Source organism: Callospermophilus lateralis, chromosome 3 (genome assembly GCF_048772815.1).
Source record: "Callospermophilus lateralis isolate mCalLat2 chromosome 3, mCalLat2.hap1, whole genome shotgun sequence".
Classification (NCBI taxonomy): Eukaryota; Metazoa; Chordata; class Mammalia; order Rodentia; family Sciuridae; genus Callospermophilus; species Callospermophilus lateralis.
In genome coordinates, this window is record NC_135307.1 from 181448542 (window position 1) to 181470209 (window position 21668).

A 21668-nucleotide genomic window follows, 5' to 3' on the forward strand; every position below is an offset into this window, starting at 1 on the left:
ACTCATTTGGCTGATATATTTAGACACTACATTGGTTAAGCTGTAAAGCTTACAGAATTTTTTTTTTTAAGGACCAGAATGTTGTTTTTCAATATATTCTTATAAAAGCTTGACACTTTTTTTTCTTTTTTCCCCCCTATTTTTTTTTAATTGGTATTTTGTAGTTGTGTATAATGGGATTTGTTGTCACCTGTCACACAGTGTAATTTGGCCAATATCACTACCCAGCACTTACCAACTTCCCCCCCCCCCTTTCCTCTACTGATCTCCTTTTGATTTTCATAAGACCTGCCCCCACCTTTCTTTTCCTTTTTCCCCCCTCTAGCTTCTACCTATGAGAGAAAATATGTGTCTCTCAACCTTTTGAGTTTAATTTATTTTGCTTAACATAAGGGTCTCTAGTTTCATCCCTTTTCCTGCTGATGAATGAATGAAATTCCATTGTGTATATGTATCATGTTTTCTTTATCCATACATCTGTTGATGGATACCTAGGCTGATTTCGTAGTTTAGCTATTGTGAATTGTGCTGGTATAAACATGGGTATGCATGTATCACTGTAGTAGCATATCTTTAATTATTTAGGATAAATACTGAGGCGTAGTATAGATGGGTCATATGGTCTTTGAGAAATCCCTATATTGATTTTACATAGTGGTTTTACTAATTTACAGTCCCACCAAAAGTGTAAAAGTTTCCTTTTTCTCCACATCCTCTCTAGCATTTTTTTAATACTTATTTTTTAGTTGTAGTTAGACACAATACCTTTATTTCATTTATTTATTTTTATGTCATGCTGAGGATTGAACCCAGGGTCTCCCACGTGCGAGGCAAGTGCTCTACCGCTGAGCCACAACCCCAGCCCTCTCCACCATTTTTTAAAAATATTTTTTAGTTGTAGTTGGACATAATACCTTTAGTTTTATTTATTTATTTTTATATGGTGCTGAGGATCGAACCCAGAGCCTCGCATGGGCTAGGCGAGCGCTCTACTGCTGAGCCACAATCCCAGCCCCTCTAGCATCTATTGTCATCGTCATCATCATTTTTGGACCAGGAATTGAACCCAGGGGCACTTAACCACTGAGCCACATCCCCAGCCCTTTTTTAATATTTTAGAGACAGAGTCTTGCTGAGTTATTTAGGGCCTCATTAAGTTGCTGAGGCTGGTTTTGAACTCATGATTCTCCTGCCTTATCCTTCCAAGGCCCTGGAATTAGAGGCTTGTGTCACCGTGCCCGGCTGTTTCTTTGTATTCTTTTTTTTTTTTTTTAATTTTAATATTTTAGTTTTCGGTGGACACAACATCTTTGTTTGTATGTGGTGCTGAGGATCGAACCCGGGCCGCACACATGCCAGGCGAGTGCACTACCGCTTGAGCCATATCCCCAGCCCTCTTTGTATTCTTAATTATTGCCATCTCACTGATGAAATCTCAGTGTAGTTTTTTTTATTTTTTATTTTGTTTATTATTTATTTTTATGTGGTGCTAAGGAGTGAACCCAGTGCCTCACATGTGCGAGGCAAGTGTTCTGCCACTGAGCCACAACCCCAGCCCCCTCAGTGTAGTTTTGATTTGCATTTCCCTAATTGCTAGTGATGTTGAGCATTATTTCATATGTTTGTTGGTCCTTTGTATTTCTTCTTTTGAGAAATATCTGTTTAATTCGTTGCCCAGTTTATTAATTGGGTATTTGATCTTTTGATGTAAAGTGAGGTTTTTTTGTATATTTTAGATATTAATCCTATTAGAAGAATAGCTAAGCAAAGATTTTCTTCCATTCTGCAAGTTCTTGTTTCACATTCCCAATTGTTTCCTTTGCTGTTAAATGTTTGATTTTTACTCCTACTCCACTCTGAATATAAAATTTTTACTTTTCAGTGAGAATTTACCTAAGTAGAGTTGATAAATTGCTTTTGCAGTTATTTTTTCTTGCCTCATTTGTTACTTTTTTGGATGGTATTGTTAAGGTCTAACTCAAAGTTAGAAATTGTTTTTATACCAGTATTTCTAGGGTGATTAAGGTAGGGATTTAGAAGATATCAGCATAATTGAGTGGACTATTGAAGATCCAATCTAAGGAGGTCACTACCTTTAGATTAAATTAGTTGGAACTTTAGCTACTGATGGAGTTGATTGAAATGGGAAGATCTGAATAGAGCAGTGATTCTCAAGATTGTGATTTCCTGATCAGCATCAGCATTATTTGAAAACTTTCTAGAAATTTTCAAATTCTTGAGCCTCAGCCAGATTTACTGGCTTTCAAACTTTGAGCGTGAAGGTACTCCGCTATCTGGTTTTTAAGGAGTCCACCAGCTGATCTGAGGCACACTATTTATAAAACCAAAGTAGTAGAGCAAGCTTTGAAGTGTATCTTCCCTTACTGAGCCTTATAGTTTTAGGAAAAATTAAAGGCAGTTGACAAAGTCCTTGTTCTCACCAATGAAATATAGACTTTGGAGTTAGATAAACTATGGTCAACTCTTTTGTAGCTAGGTGGCTTTGAGCAAGTCATCTGTAAAACTTTCAACCTCAATCATATTAAAGGGCACTTAGTGATACCTGGTACTACTATAATCCCAGTCAACTAGTTGACAAGAGTGAGATAAATTGACTGACCACAATAAGCTTCTGGTCAAACTCTATACTCCTGACATTTATATGAAGCCTTAAGTTAGTTTTGTGGTAATTCAGAATTTCCCCTTTCCCCCAATACAGGGAATTTGAATCCAGGGGTGCTTAACCACAGAACCACATCCCCAGCCCTTTTTTATTTTTTATTTTGAGGTGGGGCCTTGCTAAATTGCTGAGGCCAGCCTCAAACTTGTGATCCTCCTGCCTCAGCCTCCAAGTTGTTGGGATTATAGGCTTGTACCACCATGTGTGACAGTAATTCAACCTCTTAAGCAGTGTTGTTTTTTTTTTTTTTTAAACAAGACCAAATGGACAGGCCTTATTACTTATGCAGTTCTTAGGCTTCTTTATATGTTTACAATGTTGAAGTAATTCATAACTGGGGAAGGTTCTCTGGAGCATAAAAATCTTTAAGGAGCCAGTTACATGATTAATGCTAGAAAGACTTCTTGTATTCCTAAAGAAAATGTTAATTGGTAGGGGAGGTGTGTTCAGGCTTACTCTTTGTACAGCTAGTGACCCAGACAATGGGTCTGAGCATTTGAGCACAGTCAATAGTAGCACTCTAGACAAAGAAGGCCCTTTGGTTGAATTAGTAATAGGATACTTGAAGCAATGTATCAACATTCTGGAAACCTTTATAGCCAGACATGGTACAGACTTGTGAGCATTTTGAAGCCTGTGACCATTGGAAACAAAAGCAGTTTAGGCTGGGCTGTGGGTTCCTGTGTAGCATAGAGAGGAAGTTTGTAGTCACTCTTATTTCTCAAGAATTAAGGACTCACTTAATAGAAGCAAAGAAGGACAAACCTGCAGGAATGGGCCTGCCCTAATTGAGCTGGTTTGAGAAGTTACATTTTCAGGTTAAACAAGTCCTTTCTCCCTTATAAGTTCTATCTCCTAAGAAAGGAGAAAAACATTATCAGTAGAGGGATGTCCTTGTGAAAAGGTGACTTTCTATAGAGAAGTATTTAGGAGCAAGAGTGAAAAATTCCAGCTTTAAGTCTTGTATTTAGAGGATAAAGATGAATTAATAAAAATGGAATTTGTTTGCCTTCTCCTGAAGTAGACTAAGACTTCAGTCCAAGTGTTGTGAAGATGCTCATTGAGGCTTTGATTGCCCAGGGGCCCTGCAGAAGCAACCTACTTTTGAGGTGGCCATCTTAGCCAAACTTTTGGCTGACCTTAATGGACTGTACAGCATAGTGCAGTGCCATGTAGGGAAAAGGCCTCAGCAGGTGGAGCAGAAGAGTGCTAAGCAGGGAGTTAGCACAAAGGAATTCTCCATGTTGACCTTATTGTCACTATGTAGAAGTCATAAGAAGTGCCTCCAGCTCCTTACTAGTAAAGGAACAATGTTCTCCTGATTCAGGTATCTATAGATTAGCAGTGTCCAATAGAATTTTCCATCATGATGGAAATATTCTGTATCTGTGCTATCTGGTTTGGTAGCTGTTAGCTATGGGGCTTTTGAGCCCAAGAAATATGGCTGTACATTATCTTATCCTGGGTGACATGTTAAGAGAACTTACTAGTAAGTGGAGTTGTGTTTACCCAAACAGTTGGAAATTCAAGCAGTTCTCCATTTTATTTGGCCTTTTTTAGTGCTAAACAAAGGTGAACATTTATGATCCTTTGGACAGAATGAGTTCATTTTATGTCAGAATTATTATGTTTAGTTGAAAAAACAAGTTGACTTACATTTATGGATCAGTATTCTTTAAAACGAATGGGATTAGCCCACATCCTCATTAGAAATAGCTTCTAACCATAACAAGTTAACTTGGATTTCTTAAATTGTAATTAGTAATAAGTAAATTTCTACTACTGTAAGTGTAGATGATGAAAGATGGTAGAGATTATCAAGCAACACCCAAGAGACTAATTCCCCCAAAATGAGTTCACCTTATAGTAAAAGCAGATCAGAATCTCTGCTTCTGCATCCCAGGTGGAGTCACTTTGCACTTGCATGTTCATAAATAAGTAATCTGGCTCACAGCTAGACATATGTTAGTCTGATGGAACAAAATAGTATAGTCATGTTGACCATTCTGAGAACATATGTTCTGAGGACATATAGAATGTACATGACAAGGTCTTTAATAGCAACTTGAGTAAATTGCTTTAAGACTGGGAGGAGATCCACTTTTTCTGCAGTTTCCTCAAATTATGCTCAGTTTTTTTGGGGGAGTAAAAGATCAAAATGATGAGGGGTGAAATGGCTCATATTTGGACATTTACTGTGTCTTGGGCAATGTCTGGAGTATTAGGTATTTCCATCTTGATTCTTAGTTAAAACTTCTGTCTACACTTGGGAAGTTTAGGCGCAGAGAGTAAGTAACTAACTGGCTCAAGACTTATGTAGTTGATAACTAAACTATAGAGCAGTTTAGGCCTGTCTGATGCTGCAGCCTGAGTTCTTAAATGTGAGACAGAACAAGGTAATGGGGAGCCTAAGTGACACCTAGGAATTCTGGACTTTAATGGAATTACCCATTAGTCTTAGGGCTCTGATTTCTGGTGGACCCTTGACTAAGAGCTCTGCTGCATTTTAAAGTGTAATTCTTAGCTTGCCTTCCTGTGCAGCAGTGACCCCTGGATAGTTGATTTTAGCAGTTCAGCTTCTGCTTGGAGCCAGTCATTCCAGAAATCAGTAAAACCTACTTAGCTGAGTATTGAAGAAAAAGGATCTTTTTGTTAAATAAGGATTAATAAGAAATTCTGTTATTTTATAAGGACCTCTGAAGTCATCTTATTTGCTAAGCAATTTCATCTGAATTAGCATTATGTGAGCAAGTATGGTGTTTCCACTTTGAGGAAGATAAGCTTGCTGCTTAAGAAGCAGTATTAGTAGGATACATAACTTTGGCCTTCCTTCTTAGTTTTCATTCATGTGACTTGTTTTGTCTTGTTTGCCAGAATGGGGTAGATTTTAACCACTTTCAAATCAAGTTGATTAATGGCTGTTCACAGACTGTTTGAAGGAAAGAGATGGGAAAGATGCTTAATATGAATATCATTTAGGGGAAAGTTCAAGAGTTTGAGAGTTAGATAGAGTTGAGGGGATGGTATTCTTTACACATTGAGCTTGAAAGGCTCCTTTCTTTTAGAGGCAGGTGTTATTTCTAGATAATATTAGTGCAGTGTTCTGCAATTGAGACCTGCTTTCGTATGGCCCTAAACTGAGACTGTTTTTACCTACCCCCCTTTATTTATTTATTTTTTTAGTTGTAGATCTATAATCTATTTATTTATTTATATGTGATCCCGAGGATCGAACCCAGTGCCTCACATGTGCTAGGCAAGTGCTCTAGTGCTGAGCCAAAACCCCATCCCTACGTTTTTTAATAGTTGGAGACAAAGGGATTATTTCAATGACAAAAACTATATGAAATTCAGAGTTCAGTGTTCATGAACACAGTTTTACTGGAATATGGCCATGCTTATTTATTTACATATAACATGTGGCTGCTTTTGTGCTACAGTGTCAGAGTTGAGTACTTGCAACAGAAGTTGAATAGACTAGAAGGCTTCCACTATTTATTGCCTGGCCATTTACAGAAAAAAACTTGTGTTGGCTGTGCTTATGTGTATCACATGAAGCTCACAGGACTTTTGTCATGTTAGTTGGTCTCTATAAGCCAAGTTTAAAGAATTAACTGTGAGTTTGTAGCTTCATTAAGTTTTAATTCATGTTTTTTCTAGACATTGCATTTTCTCAACAGAGTTCCACTAGCATGACTCAATTAACTGTCTTTCTCTAAGGTTGGCTCTGTATACTAATGTCCAAACAACAACAATAAATTTACATTTTAAAAAGCCCTCTCCTTATCCAAGTTGGGGTAGCTGTTTCATCTTTTAGATGGCTTTTCCTTCTTACTCTCACATTGGAGTCCTAAGAAAGGAAGAAAAGTGGGGGCGGGCAGGGACCCAGGGGCTGACTCAGCATCTTGTGCTTGTCTTTTAAAGGAACATTGGACTCAGTTGAAGTTAAAACTGAAAATAAAAAGAGCGGCGTGTCCACTTTTGCAGGTAGCTGGTATTTGGTATTACTTAGTTCTCAGAAGACTTGGGGAACAAAAGTACTAAGGCAGAATTTTCAAATATGATTTTGGTCAATCTGGATTATAGTCATTTGGAGAATTTGTGTCAAAATACATAAGTCTGGGGTTAAGTCCAAGTTCCAGGGCCTCATAAAAAGAGAATGCTCTTAAGCATTTATATATTTACTTTTGTGATTGTAAGTTTAAGGGATCAATAAAGGTCATTTTTACAGATTAGAAAACTGAGACCCAAAGCCAGCAAATGTTGCCTAAGACCCATCAGGATGTTGTATGAAAGCACTGAGTTGCTCTAAAAATGTCTTCCTACTGTTAAAAAGTAGAATTAGCCTGGCCTGTAATCCCAGTGCCTCAGAAGCCTGCAGCAGAACAAAGTCAACCTAAGCAGTTTAGGCCCTAAGCAATTTAATGAGACCCTGTCTCTAAATAAAAAATTTAAAAAGTGTGGAGATGTTCTACAGTTGTTAAGCACTCCTGGCTCAGTCCCCAGTACCAAAAAAAAAAAAAAAAAGGTAAAATTAACTTTAAAAATCTGTCATGGGACATGTCAGTGGTAAAGTGCTTGCCTAGTACCTGTTGAGGCACTGGGTTCTATTTTCAGCACCCATACAAATAAATAACAAAAAATAAAAATGTCCATCAAAACAACTAAAAATATATAAATCTGTCAAGGTTGTTGTCATAATAATATAATAGTGAACAGTCTCTTCTGTATCTAGATTGTATTAAAAGACAGGTTGTTGATTCCATAAGTTAAATCTGAATTCTTTTTTTTTTTTTTTTTTTTAAATACAATTGATTGATCCCTGGAGATGAAAGTCAGAGAAAGAAAGAAAGATGAACTTGAACTTAAGGGGCATAATGGAAGGAGTAGGATGAGAGAAAAGGTTGTAAAATAAGTTAAAATGAGTACATAGGAAAAACTTATGATGAAATAGATTAAGGTAATTGAAATGTTTATAAAAACATAAAAGGGGATCAAATTTAAATGTGGAAGTGATCTGGAAAAGAAAACATCTGTCCATTTAACCTTTTTTGTTTTGTTTGAATTTGAGGCTTACTGTAGCCCAGTAGATTGTTTGATGTGTATCTTTTCCATGGCAAGGCCCTTATGATAATATGTGACACAGTTGTTTATGTTTAAAGCCCAAGTAGATTCTTGTTGTTTTTAAACTCAGTTTATGGCTTTTCTTCTGACCATGTAGGTACTTTGGAAATTATAGTGACAGGTTTTAAAAATGTGAAGTTGTATTTCAGAGCTAAAGAAATTAAAAATACCGGATGTATCTTTTTTTTTTTTTTTTTGGTAGTCGTAGATGGACAGAATGCCTTTATTTTGTTAATTTTTATGTGGTGTTAAGGATCGAACCCAGTGCCTCCCACATGCTAGGTAAGTGCTTTGCCACTGAGCCACAGCCCCAGCTTTCCCCACCCCTCATTTACTCTTGAGTTTTTTAATCCATAGTACTTGTAAATTTCTGATGAAGAGTTATTCCCAAGTATTGGATATTGAGGAGAAAGACTTTAACACTTTGCAAATTAATTGGCAACTTTCAAGTTTTTTTTTTTTTTTCTTTGTTTTTCTTTTGGACTTGGCTCCTTAACTTAACCATGAAGATCTTTTTTCAGCTACACCATTAAAATCTGATTCTGAAACTTCATAGGGGCAAGTCCAGGTAAACTTAGGCAGTTATGGAGCCTGTTTATCTCTCTCTTTTCAAAGTTATTCATTCAATAGCTGCTACTGTTGGAAAGAGTGGATATTATGCTTATTATAAAACTTCATGAGGACAGGGACTCGGTTTTAAAACCAGGTCTATCTCCATACCTAGAACAATGCCTGACATAGAATTGGCACTTAGTAAACATTTGAATGAATGTATATTGTGAAGCCCAGCTTCTTCTCAAGGAGAGTTATTTATACCTTGGTCTACCATCTTTTCAGCTGGAAAGGATTTTTGTTTTGAGAATACCATGTCCCTAATGGGGAACCCCATTAATTTCAGTATTTAATAAGTCTGTTCAGGACAAAAGCTCTTGTTTGTATATGGGCCATATTTGAGGAAGACAAATAATAATTTGGCTTTAGAAATTGAAAATGTTGCTGGAATCTTTCCTTATTCTTGAGATTTTAAGGATTTTCTTTAGATTTGAATCTTTCTAACATTTTTCTTTCCTTTTAAATTCTAGAGTTCTCTGAGCTTTTAGCCAAAGAAAATTTCTATTTTAAACAGCCTCTGTCTTCCTTACTTTGAAAGACTTTTAACTATGCCTTGAAATTTTGGAAATGTTTTTATTAAGAATTGCTGTATCATAATGATAAGAAAGAACTCTTCTGTGGACTCAGTTGAAGTTAAGAAAAATTAAGATATTCACATTTTGGGTTTCCTAGATTAAAATGAACCAATATTGGATCTTCACCAATGTTGGAATGGTAGAATTTTTCACACTTTCACTTTTTTATAAGCATTCAAATAAGAGATTCACCCCACCCCCTACTCCCATACTGACCATATACCCAGATGCCAGTCATTATCACCTGAGACCAGCTTGTTATCTATCGTAAACATAAACAGTCTTCTTTAAAAGTATTTGAATATACTGGGTATAGAGTGTTAAGTAGAAATGTTGATTTTGTTTAGGGGGATGTGGTATCCATCTTTAGGAAGAACAAGATGTATGGGTTTATCTCAGTAGAAGAGTTTTAATAATGAGAAGATAATATCTTCTTTAAAAACTTAATTGTTGCACTCAGTGTGTTCATTCAAATGGTTCCTTACTTAATCAACTAGTTTTATATTTGTATGACAGACAGGAGCAGAGATTATCTTTGACAAAAGTTGTATTGTATGTGCCTTCTTAGGGAAGGCAGGTTTAGTAAGGTCTCAACCTACCATTGAAAGTCCACGTAAAGGGCTGTGTGGCTTAAAACATGGCAGAGTCCCCTTCTTTGTCTGCCTTTGTTTTTAAGGAAGCAAAGGACTGCCTTTATCTGTTCTCAGGAAAAGCTTTAAGATCATGCTTGCTCTTTTCTCTCTCCCCCTGACATTTTCTTCCTCCCTCTCCCCCCTCTCCTTTCTTCCCTCTCCTCCCCTCCCCTTCCTTCCCTGTTCCTTCCTTTTTTCCATCTACCTATGACCTCCTTCTTTCCATCTATCCCAGGGCCTCATGCATGAGTAGTGCTCTACCATCAAACTACAACCCCCAGCCAGACTTTTCCCTTTTTTTTTTTTTTTTTTGTACTGGGCATTGAACCTAGGGGCACTTAACCACTGAGCCACATCCCCACTCCTTTTTTATATTTTATTTAGAGACAGAGACTTGCTACTTGCTTAGGACCTTACTAAGTTGCTGAGGCTGACTTTGAACTTTGATCTTTCTGCCTCAGCCTCCCCAGCTGCTGGGATTACAGGCATGCACCACCTCACCTGGCTCTTTTTTTTAATATATATAAGTTTTTAAATTAGAACATTATAGCTATATGTAATAGGCTCATTTTGCCAAAGTCATACTTGCGTGGATTTTGGTTTACTTTATTTCAGTCCCCTTTCTCTTTTAAGAGCGTGTAAATGGTCATCCTTGAATTGGATTTTGATTGATAAGAGAATTTAGAGACCCTGGATGGAATAGAATTGGCTACACTATTAGCCACCTGCTGACTACAACTAAAGTAATGCAAATGTACTTCTGTGGGGGGGGGGTGTTAACTGTTTTTGGTGCATCCCTTCAAGGTCGTTGGGCCTTATAGGATTTTTAAGAGTATGCCAAAGTTTTACTTCTTTCTTCATAAGTGCTTTTCTTTCCTGGATCTGAGTATATGAAAGAAAACAGTCTTTTATCCAATGTTGCTTTGGGAGGCAAGCTAGCAGAGCCAACCCGGAGAATGGAAAATGGTTACTGCTTCAAATGCACATATTGAACTTGAATTCCTAGGTTGTATGGACTAAGTTCAATTCAATTATATGCAAATTAATCTTGAAGAAGGTTAAATAATGATTGTCTCACTGTCATTTGTTAATGTTTGTGATTTCTTGGGGATTAATCTAGAATTATGTAAAACTATAGAGATTAATTGATTTGCAAAATAAAAAATTTTAAGATCATTTAAATTTTCTGAGCCCTAGTTTCTTCACTTGCAAGAAAGGTGAATTTACCAAGGTTATAGATATCAATCTCTGTTGACAGAGATTTAAAGCTTTCAACACTTGATCTATGCTGCCACCTTATAGATCTGATAGTGGCTTTAACCAAGGTCACATACTAAGTGACAGAATGAGAATTTGAATCAGATGTTTCCATTATTGAACCAGTCTGCTTCCTTTTCTTTTGGGTTTCTTCCATTCTGTGTTGTTCTGTGATGTGTCTAATCATATTAGGGTTTGAACCCAGATCTTCTCCTGCCCCCTTCCCATTCCCACTCCCTTCTCCAGGAGTCTAACTAGGTTACCCAGGCTGGCCTTAAGCTCCTGAGGCTCAAGTGATGCCACCTGGCTTATATCATCATTCTTGAACATGTTTAACTAACAAAGTGTTTTTTGGAATTGTCTTCTTTTTTCATAAAATTTTTTTATGTGTCTGGTTTCTCTATGTCCGATTCATTCTACTGTCTTTCCTATTCCCTGATCCAGGTACATTATTTCATCTTGTTCTTTGGTCTGGTTCACTTCATTATGTTATCCTTTACTTGGAAGTAAAGGAAGTAGTTAACTTAGTTCAATGTTTTACTCTTACGACTTTCTTTACTACAAAATGCCCATAAATTAAGTGATCCTACTGCCTTACTGAACTTCTTTAAAAAAAAAAAAAAAAAAAAACTAGCTAAGTATTTAAAAAAAATTTTTTTGTTATTATATAAGAGGTAATAGCAATTCCAGACTTTACATGTAGACATTTGGAAAGAGATATTTGTTACTTTTACAAAAATTTTGCATAGTTTCTAGGAATATCATGATGAAATAAAAAGTTACTTTAATGTCAATCATTTTGAGATTTTGTGGGCAGAAAAGGAATTTTGGCTTATTTCAGCAAATCTAAAATTTTTAAGAGGATTCTTTTCATATATATAGAAACTAGTATAAATTTTCTTACCTTTTCATTGTAAAAATATTTATTGAAAACATTTAAACAATATCGTTAGTACAGTTAGATGGAATAGAGAAATTGTGTTAGAATTCTTCAGAATATTTTCTCTTTCCTAAAAACATTTTTCCTTAACCCATTTGCTATTTCCTTATTCTGTCATTCTGTTTTCTGACTCCTTTCCTTCCCTACCACTTATTCTTCTGAAGTGCTTACTGTTTGTCATCATCCACTCTTTCCTCATAAGTACATATTTTCAGGCTAAATTCCCAGATGGGTCAAAAGGGAGAGAGCGTGTGAGTTTTATTAGATACTGCGAAATTCCCCCTCCATAGGTGTTATGCCAACTAGGTGTACCATATTTTCAGAGATGTTAGTGGGGCAAAAAATGTGTCTTAGATTTGATAATATGGGCTTCACACAGAGTGGTGCAAGTTTGGAGTGATATGTACTACTAATTTCCTTGTGCAGAACACACATTTAGTGGTTATTTGTGAAATAGGGATATTTACATTTTGTAGTAAGAAAATTGAGACATCCTAAGATCAGTGCTGGCACCTGTTGTATTGTGCCCTTTTCTCTTGTGTGCCCTGGGCAGTGACTGTGTTTATACCTTAATTACCTTATTGGATCGTAAACTCCTTGAGGGCAGAGTCCTTGTCTGATTAAGTCTTTAGTAGGGTATTTTGGACTTAAAGAATATATTTGATGGTTGTAAATTGATTAACCTTCAGTATAATCCTGGATCCAGTTGTAAAAGGATTTCTTTTCTTTTGCACATTAACCATCAAGTCCTTATGTAATGTTAACCAGCAACTAGTCTTAGAATTAGAAAAGAGGGAGACACTTTCCTTTAGTCCTTTGAAGTTTCTTTACTTAAAAGCCTTTTTTGACCACAGCACAAACACTAGATAACAACAACAAAAACTATGGATTCCTTTTCTCTCTTTATTTACTTATCTGTCCTTAAAACTTAACTCCAGTTAAGTTATAGTGAAAGAAGTTAATTGTAACAAGTTTTTTTTTTCTTTTTTTTTTAGGATTGCTTTATTTCAGGAGTATTACTCCTGTATCTTCATTTGCAGTTTTCAAATACTAAGAATTGATAGAGTTATTATCAAGAGCCATTAGGTGACCTCATTTCACAATGAATGAGGTTTTCTGGTGATTTAATATGTACTGGTTTACTTCTTTCATTTCTCATCTTAGGTTCAACACAGTTCCTTTTGGATTTAACAGATACTTGAAGTGATGGCATCCTTTCTACAAAACATTTTTAACAGTTATACTTAGATACTAATTTCAAGGATATGTACTTTTATATTTAAGGCCACTAGTATGATCTATACAGACAAATATTTTTACCCTGAGTTGTATAGAGAGATCACTGTGCCCTTATAGGTTTTTTCATTTATTGACTTCTCTGAGCATTCTTCAGTTAGGTGTCCCATTGTTACCTTAAATACAAGAGGGCTTGAATTAGGCATCTCATTTCTCCATTCTTTTTCCTTTCCTCATCTTTATTCTACGCAGGTTTCCTGGGTGTTTTGTTTTGTTTTGTTTTGTTTTTGCCAGGCTTCTGTTCTCCCATTCACTGGTACCCTAAGACTTTTAAGTCTTCTTTGACTCTTCTCCTGCAATTCATTACACAGAGCAGTGACTTCCTGGAACTGGGTTCTATTTCTATTTTTCTCAACACTCTGGTATATTTTTTCCTCCCTTTTTAGTTCTTTTGCTATCGTTATTCTCCAGGCTGCTTTAAAAACTTCTAGCTGGTTGTTTGATTTACCCTTCTATGTATATTGGCCTTCAACCAATATTCCTCGAGTATGGTTTTTATTTTTGTTTCATTTCTGCTGTAGTGGCTCCCTATCTTTCTTAGAGTAGAACATCCTGACTCTGGGTTAATTTTATCTATTAAAGTTTATCTCTTACCATTCTTTAACACAAATCCTCTATTGGAACTAGACTAGTTTTGGAAGGGAAGTAATGCAGAGATCATGTGAACTATTTATTATGAAAAAGGTTCAAGGATACATACAAGCACATAAATACAGAGAGTAGTATAATGAGGTTCCTTTATTGTCAAGGCCACTAGTTTGTTCTCTGCAGACAAATATTTTTACCATGAGTGGTATAATTCAGTATGCCCTTACTGGCTTTACTTTTTCACTTTTTGTCTTTTGATGTTCAGAATGCATCATACTATTTGTAGTCAATTCTACTTATGTACTTACCCAATTCTGCTTCTCTATCATTTCTCAGAAATCTGTCCTGCCCATGTGAAACTATATTGAGTAAATTTATAATACAGTAGCTGCCTGGTGTGGTGGCATATGCCTATGATCCCAGTGACATGGGAGGCTGAGGCAAGAGGATTACAAATTCAAAGCCAACCTCAGCAACTTAGCAAGATACTTAGAACTCAGCAAGACCCTAAATAAAATATAAAAAAGGGCTGGGGATGTGGCCCAGTGGTTAAGCGCCTCTGGGTTCAATCCTTGGCATCAAAAACAAATTTAAAAATATAATACAATAGACATTGAGAAGTTTTGAGAAATTGACATTTTTTGGTGTCTGTCACAGCACACTTAGCACAAATTGAGCATATGGTAGATAGATGTGTAATATCTTTTTAAATTGGGATTGGGGTTCAGATCTTTAACTTGAATCTTGTTTATCAACATTTTATTTTTACATTTTTAGATAATAGTTGCTTTAAAAGAATTGGAAGACCTGGTTTTAAAATAAAATTTGAAGTTTTATTCATTTAAAAAAGATAATGTTATTTTGTATGGTTGCACATGCCTGTAATCCCAGCAATCTGGGAAACTGAGACAGGAGGATTGCAAGTTCAAGGCCAGCCTCACCAGCTTAAGGGAGACCTTGTCTCAAAATAACAAATAGAAAGGACTGGAGATGTAACTTGGAAACAGCCCCTCCCCCAATCCCCAGTGATGATGATGATGATGTTGTTTTTGGTATCCTGGTTATCTGAAACCTACTTGGAATTACTCTCAATTTGCCTTTCCCTTAGTTTCCTTTTCTTTCAATATTTTTAGTGACTTATGCTACTTTTTTTATATGTTCATTAGTACCTGTCAAAATAAAATTTTAAAGATTATTATTCTTCAAGGTTATATTAAGAAGGAAGATGGTTAGCGAAAGGGGATTGAGAAGGAGGGAGGAGAGAAGAGCATGGGGAAGTACTGGGGAATAAAATTTACCAAATCATGCTACATCCATGTATGAATATACCACAATGAATTGTGTGTAAGTATAAAATTATAACATTAATTAAAATAATAGATCAGTAGAGTAGAAGTAGATCAAGGAGAGTGAAGAGGGGAGGGAAAAGGTACTTGGAGTAAGATGGATCACATTACATGTATGTATGAATATGGCATAATGAGTCCCACTATTATGTATAATTACAATTCACCAATATAAGTAAATAAATGTTTAAAAGCTTATTTTTTATTATAAAAGTAATTTAGAGAAGTCCACTAGTACCTAGTGGAATAAAATTAAAGATAATAACAGATGTTCGTAAGAATTTATAGCAGTTAGAACTTCAGTGAACTGTTGGTGGGGATGTATAATGAATGAAACAAGCACTTTTGAACAGTTTGGCAATTTTCTATAAAGTTAAACATGAACTATATGACCCAGCGATTTCACTCTTAAATGCATATACCAAGATAAATGAATATATGTTTATAGGAAAACTACCATGAGTTTATGAATTTAGCAGATTTATTCACAAGAACCAGTAAATAAATGTCCACCAACAGGTAAATGGATAATTCACAGTATATCCATATGGTGTACTAGTATTCTGCAATAAAATGGAATCAAGGAGGTAGTTTAGCGGTAAAATACTTGTCTTGTTGTGAGGCCCTGGGTGTCATTCCTAGCCATGCTCATGCCCCCCACACACACACAAGAGAAGCAAAGAAAGAAAAAAACAACTAGATTCATCCAGCAACACAGATAAATATCAAAACCATGCTGAATGAAAAAAATTAGGCACAATTTAAATCCTGTATGATTTCTTTCTCATGAAACTGTAGAAATGTAGACAAATCTAATCCATAGTGCTATCAGAATAGTGCTTATTTTGAGCTGATAGACGGAGACTGACTGGGAAGTGGGAGGTACAAGGAAAATTTATGGGGGTTAGAATCATTGTTCACAATCTATTATTTTGTCATTTATCATTTAGGCTTGGATTTATAAGAGGAGTGCCAAACTACTGTTTTTTTCAAAGTAGAATAGCTCTTCTTCTCTCATCCCCCATAGGTCTTGCTTTTATAGGCAGTATTGAAGTGCCCTGTCTGGGCTTCCTTGTAAATCTTTGCTTCTGGTGGAATGTGCTGTTATGGCTACCATGCCATTTGAATCCTGTTTCTTGACCAGCTTGTAAGGTAGGTGACCAGAAGATAGCTTATGACTCTTCTTAACTGACTCATCTCTTGTGGTTGCAGATTCTCATAAACACAAAGATAAACACAAAGATCGAGAACACCGTCATAAAGAGCACAAGAAGGACAAGGATAAGGACCGGGAAAAATCCAAGCATAGCAACAGGTAAGGGTTAAGTCCCTCATCAGTTAGTAGTGGATTTTTATAACTTTAGTGAAGGTTAATAGCATGGATAGCAAAGACTTTTATTTGATCCTAGAATTGCTAAGAGGAGAGCTTTGATAATCAGGCATCACTTAGGGTGCCATTGTTTAGATCAAACAGTTGAAGATATATAAAGCAAATATGGTGAATTTTCAATATATACTTCATTAAAAACCTAGTTTTTAAGATGTGGACTCATTGTAACACATAATGGCTTTCAATCAGGTGTGCAGAGAGCTTGCCTTGATAATAGGTAACTGGATTAGAGACTTGTTCCCGTGCCCCGCCCCACTTTTCTGTAGTTTCAAGGGATGCACATGAAAAATTCTTAACTAGTCAGGCCTGGTGGTGTTATGCCTCTAATCCCAGCAGCTCAGGAGACCGAGGCAGGATGATTGCTAGTTCAAAGCCGGCCTTAGCAATTTAGTGAGACTGTCCCAAAACAAAAAATGGGCTGGAGATGTAGCTCAATGGGTTCAAACCCTAGTACCAAAAATAAACAAAAATAAATTCTTAATGAGGGCTTCTATGGTCTGTGAGTCCCTGTAAAAGATCGAACATGTGAGATTTTCTTTGAGAACTTTCCTGGCTTTCATTGGATTATCACAGTTCAGACTTTTCATATGAATGAGACTCAATGATGCAGCTTTCTGGATCCAAGCCCCCCAAAGAGGTTTTTCTTCCATTTCTTGGTGTAGAAGGAAAGTGGTTAAATTCAGTCATTGAGAATGAGACTTGTCTTTCATTTTGACTTAAAAACAGTTGTAGGTGAGAAAGTCATATATATGGTAGTCCCTTAGTGACATTACCTTGGTTAGGACAGAATGTAAAAAGATCCATCATTCATTGGAGCAAGTGTCTCATTCTGCAGTCTTAGAATTGCTTTGTTAGCTTGTCCAATTCTCTGTAGACAAGTTAAAGATCATTGTCTTTTATTTTTAATGAAAAAGAAGTTCTTTATGAATCATTAAAATAACCAGATAACTTTTTCTAGTGGGGACATTTGAAGAAATTAACAAATCATCTGTCACCCCCACCACTCACTCATTTCTTACCACTTAATCATCTAGTTTCCATTTTCTTTACTTTATTAATTTGATGTCAAAAGTTGACTCCAGCTGGGTTTGGTGGCCCATGCCTATAATCCCAGCAGCTTGGGAGGGTGAGGCAGGAGGATCACAAGTTCAAAGCTAGGCTCAGCAATTTAGCAAGACTCTGTCTCAAAAAAGAAAGTGTTGGGGTTGCAGGTCAGTGGTTAAAATCTGGGTCCAACCCTCAGTACCAAAAAAGAAAAAAAAAAAGATTAAATCTGTTCAGTTCACATATATCTTTACTCTCCAGTTTATAATTGTCCAGCTCATATTAATATCTACCAAAATACATTTGATAGCAAATAATATTGCCATGGATAAAGAAATTTACTGTATAATGATAAATAGGGACCAATTAATCAAGAGACTAAAATTATAAATGTTTACTAATACATATAAATATACAATATATTCAAAGCAAAAACTAATAGAACTGTGAAAAGAAATAGAAATTCATAGTCACAGTCAAAGATTTTACAACCTTTCTCAGTAATCATTAGTATAAATAGGAAATCATTAATAATATGGAAGAGTTGAATAATATCAAACAACTTGACCCATTTCATAGTAACTACAAAGCTGTGTTGGTGTTATAATTGTCTATTTTCTTTTCTATATGTCCTACTGGCCTCAAAAGATGCTGAGAGTTGGGCTGAGGATTTAGCTCAGTGGCAGAGTACTTGCCTAGTATGTGAGGCACTGGGTTCAATCCTTGGCACTGCATAAAAATAAACCAATAAAATAAAGGCATGCTGTGAATACACAACTACCAAAAAAAAAAAAAATTAAAAAGATGTCGAGAATGGGTGTATTCTGTGTTCATATTACATCCTTACTGCTTAAGAATGGTACCTTGTAGATGGGTGGCATTTACTACTGTATATTTATTGAATCAGTGAGTGGATTACTGATAAGTATACTAATTTCCATCTCCTTAGTCTCAGTCCTGTTTATAGGAGTTATTAGATCCCTTTGATCATCCCATTCTTTTTGAACAATTTTTTTGTGCTTGTGGTAAAATATACTAACAAAATTTTGTCATCTTATGTGGCATTAAATACATTCACAGAAATACTTAAGTACCACCACCCATCTCTGTTTACTTTTTCATCATTCCAATCTCTTAATCATTCTACTAGAGAGTAAGTACTTGTTCTCTCTATCCCATCCCAGTTTTTATTCTACTTTATGATTCTATGAATTTGCCTTTTCTAGGTACCTCATATAAATGAAATAATGATATTTATTAATATCTTCAAGGTTTGTTCGTGGTGTAACATAGCAGAATTTTATTTATTTATTTTTTTTTACTGAATAACATCCCATTGTACATCTATATAACATTTAAAAATCCATCTTCTGATGTATAGTTTGGTTGTTTCTACCTTTTGGATGTTGTGAATAATGCTACTGTGAACTTTGGTGCTTTAGTATCTATTTGAGTTCCTTCTTTAAATTTTTGGGGGTATGTATCTAGGAGTAGAATTGTCAAAACATGTCAAACAATTTTTGCCCTACCAGCCATGTTTACATTATGCTAGTTGATGTGAGATGAGAACAAATAGTTTAAATTATCTTTGACCATAAAGGACTTCATCTGAGAGGGTAAAAGACATACTTTTTATAGATCATGCAAAGAAATGTTGATTTAAGGTTACTAGAAATCTATCCAAAATTCTTTAAAAAGAAAGAGTTTGGGCTAGGGATGTGGCCTAGAGGTAGAGCACTCGCCTAGCATGTGCAAGGTCCTGGGTTCAGTCCCCAGCAGCACAAAAAAGAGGTTAATACTTAAAACATTAGTTTTTTAAGTCTTCTAGTGCATGCTATTTTACCAACAGTAATGATTGTGGTAGGAGGCAAGGTAAGGTAAAAGTGGCACAAAGGGTTTGGGGGACAAAAGTTTGGCCCTCCTATTTTACCAAAATCTCATGGTTGTTTTTTTTTTAAACGGATATGGCCAGGCACTGTGACACACACTATAATCCCAGCAGCTTGGGAGGCTGAGGCAGGAAGATTGCAAGTTCAAAGCCAGCCTCAGCAATTTAGCAAAGCCCTAAGCAATTCAGTGAGACCCTGTCTCTAATTAAATTAAAAATTGCTGGAGTTGAGCTTGGTGATTATGCATCCCTGGATTTGATCTTTGATTCAAAGGGAAACCATAGAAATCAGTAAATATAAAAGGTCTTTGTGGCTGGGGCTGTAACTCAGTGGCAGAGCACTTGCCTAGCATGTGTGAGGCACTAGGTTTGATCCTCAGCACCACATAAAAAAATAAATAAAGGCATACTGCCCATGTACAACTATTAAAAGAAAAAAAAATCTTCATGTACTGCTCTGCAAATATGAGGAGATAATTTTACATCGATTACAGCATAGGTAAATGGAGGAATTTTTTTTCCTGGGGGTACCTTTTAATACTTCTAATCAAAATAGTAAAGAACATAATAAATCATTTGCCAAGAGACATTGTATAAACTGGCCTGAGTTTCTGTTTATATGTGACTATATCTAGTCCTGGATCTTTAATTCATGTATGATTAAGTTTAAGGCAGTTTAACCAGATGATGGGTTATAAGTAAATTCTTCTAACACTGTATTTCTTGGCAACAAAGCAAATGTATTGGTTGTATTCCAGTAAAATCCTGTACACTGGGTTCATTTTTAAGTAATTTTTTTTTTATCTTTCTTAAATAGTTTTAGGTTTCTTCCTCAAGGATTATTCTATCTCTTCTGAAATCCAGAATAATTAAGATTTAGCATATCCTGGTCCAAAATGTTACTATTCTGAATCTTTGCTGATCAAACCTGGCTAATTTTGTGGCTGTTACCTATCTATGATCACCTGTTACCATGAGGAAACAAGTGTTTCTAATGTGTCTTTATGTCCTATCCTTCTGTACTAGATGTTAATACCAATCATTTGTCATCAGACTATACTCAGGAGCCAAGTCCAAGAGGCATGCTACTTTATTATATAGACTTGGAGTGTCTGCAAACAGCAGAGTAGTCTTCTATCTTGTGGGACTCTCAACCCAACCTTCAGGAGATCTCATCTTATTCATTTGTTTTTCTTTTTATTGTCCTCACTTAAGGTACAAAATAAGGGAACAGAAATTAAAGGTCATTTCATCTTGTCTCTTCAGGTGGATGGGAATCTGAGGATGTGTGCAAAGTCACTCAGCAATGTGGCAACAGAATGAGAGAGCTCAGGGCTCCTGTGTTCCCATTACATTGTTTCTTTGGGGGGTGCAGGGCGAGAAAAAGGCAAACAAAAAATTCCCTCCCTAATGAAAGTCACCTGTGTAAGCGAACTGTTCAAATACAAACACATAGGTACCTTAGATTTTAAAATGTTACATCTTAGGCAACATTTTTGTATTTGGATCCCAAATCCTTGAAACTCACATTAACAAAATACTATTAAGAGCAAATTGGACAAGGTTCTTGATTTTTAGAAAATAAGAGAATATCATATGAGAAATGAGATTCCTCCTTCTAATTTGTGACTCTGCGTTTCATGCCAGTTTTAAATCTGGCACATGGACTGGAGTGACAAAATTTGTGGAAAGCCAAGGAAGACAGAAAACTACTGCTATGAAGTAGCAAGGGAAGTACTTTTCCAGCCATATTGGCAGTGCCAATCTATAATATCAGTGTGAGAAACATCTGAGAGTAGGAATGCATTTGGCTTCTGCTTTTCTTTCAGTTCTAAATCCTACCTGAGAAAATGTAAGACTTTAGGAAAATGTGCTTGAATCAAGCATTCAATTCTCAGATTGTAGGGTGTTTTTTTTTTTTTTAAAGCAATCACATGTGAAAGATGGATTTCTTTTCTTTTTTGGTACTGGAGAGCTTTATCATTGAGCCCTTTTTAATTTTTTTATTTTGAGACAGGGTGTTGGTAATTTGATTAGGCTGGCCTCAACTTGGGATCCTTCTGCCTCAGCCTCCTGAATAGCAGGAATTATAGGCATGTACCACCATTTCCAATTCTCTTTTTGCTGAAGTCCTTCCTTTATCTATACATTTATTTCTATATCAACTTGTCTGGAGGAAGAGAACAGTTAATGGATAGTTGGAAAGGTTGGGTAGTTTAAAAATTAGGAATTTGAGAACCATTCCCATTGATATCAGAGTCAGAGTAATATAAAACTGAAATCAAAAAGTTCAGGT

At 35.9% G+C, this 21668-nt stretch overlaps 1 protein-coding gene across 1 annotated transcript in view; it reads left to right on the forward strand.

Annotated features, from left to right (window-relative positions):
* Top1 (DNA topoisomerase I) overlaps nucleotides 1–21668 on the forward strand; it is a 79555-nt gene that overhangs the window by 12470 nt on the left and 45417 nt on the right. Inside the window, exon 3 of the mRNA XM_076851853.1 lies at nucleotides 16263–16365. Coding sequence (XP_076707968.1) covers nucleotides 16263–16365 — 103 coding nt within the window. The remainder of the gene's footprint in view (nucleotides 1–16262; nucleotides 16366–21668) is intronic.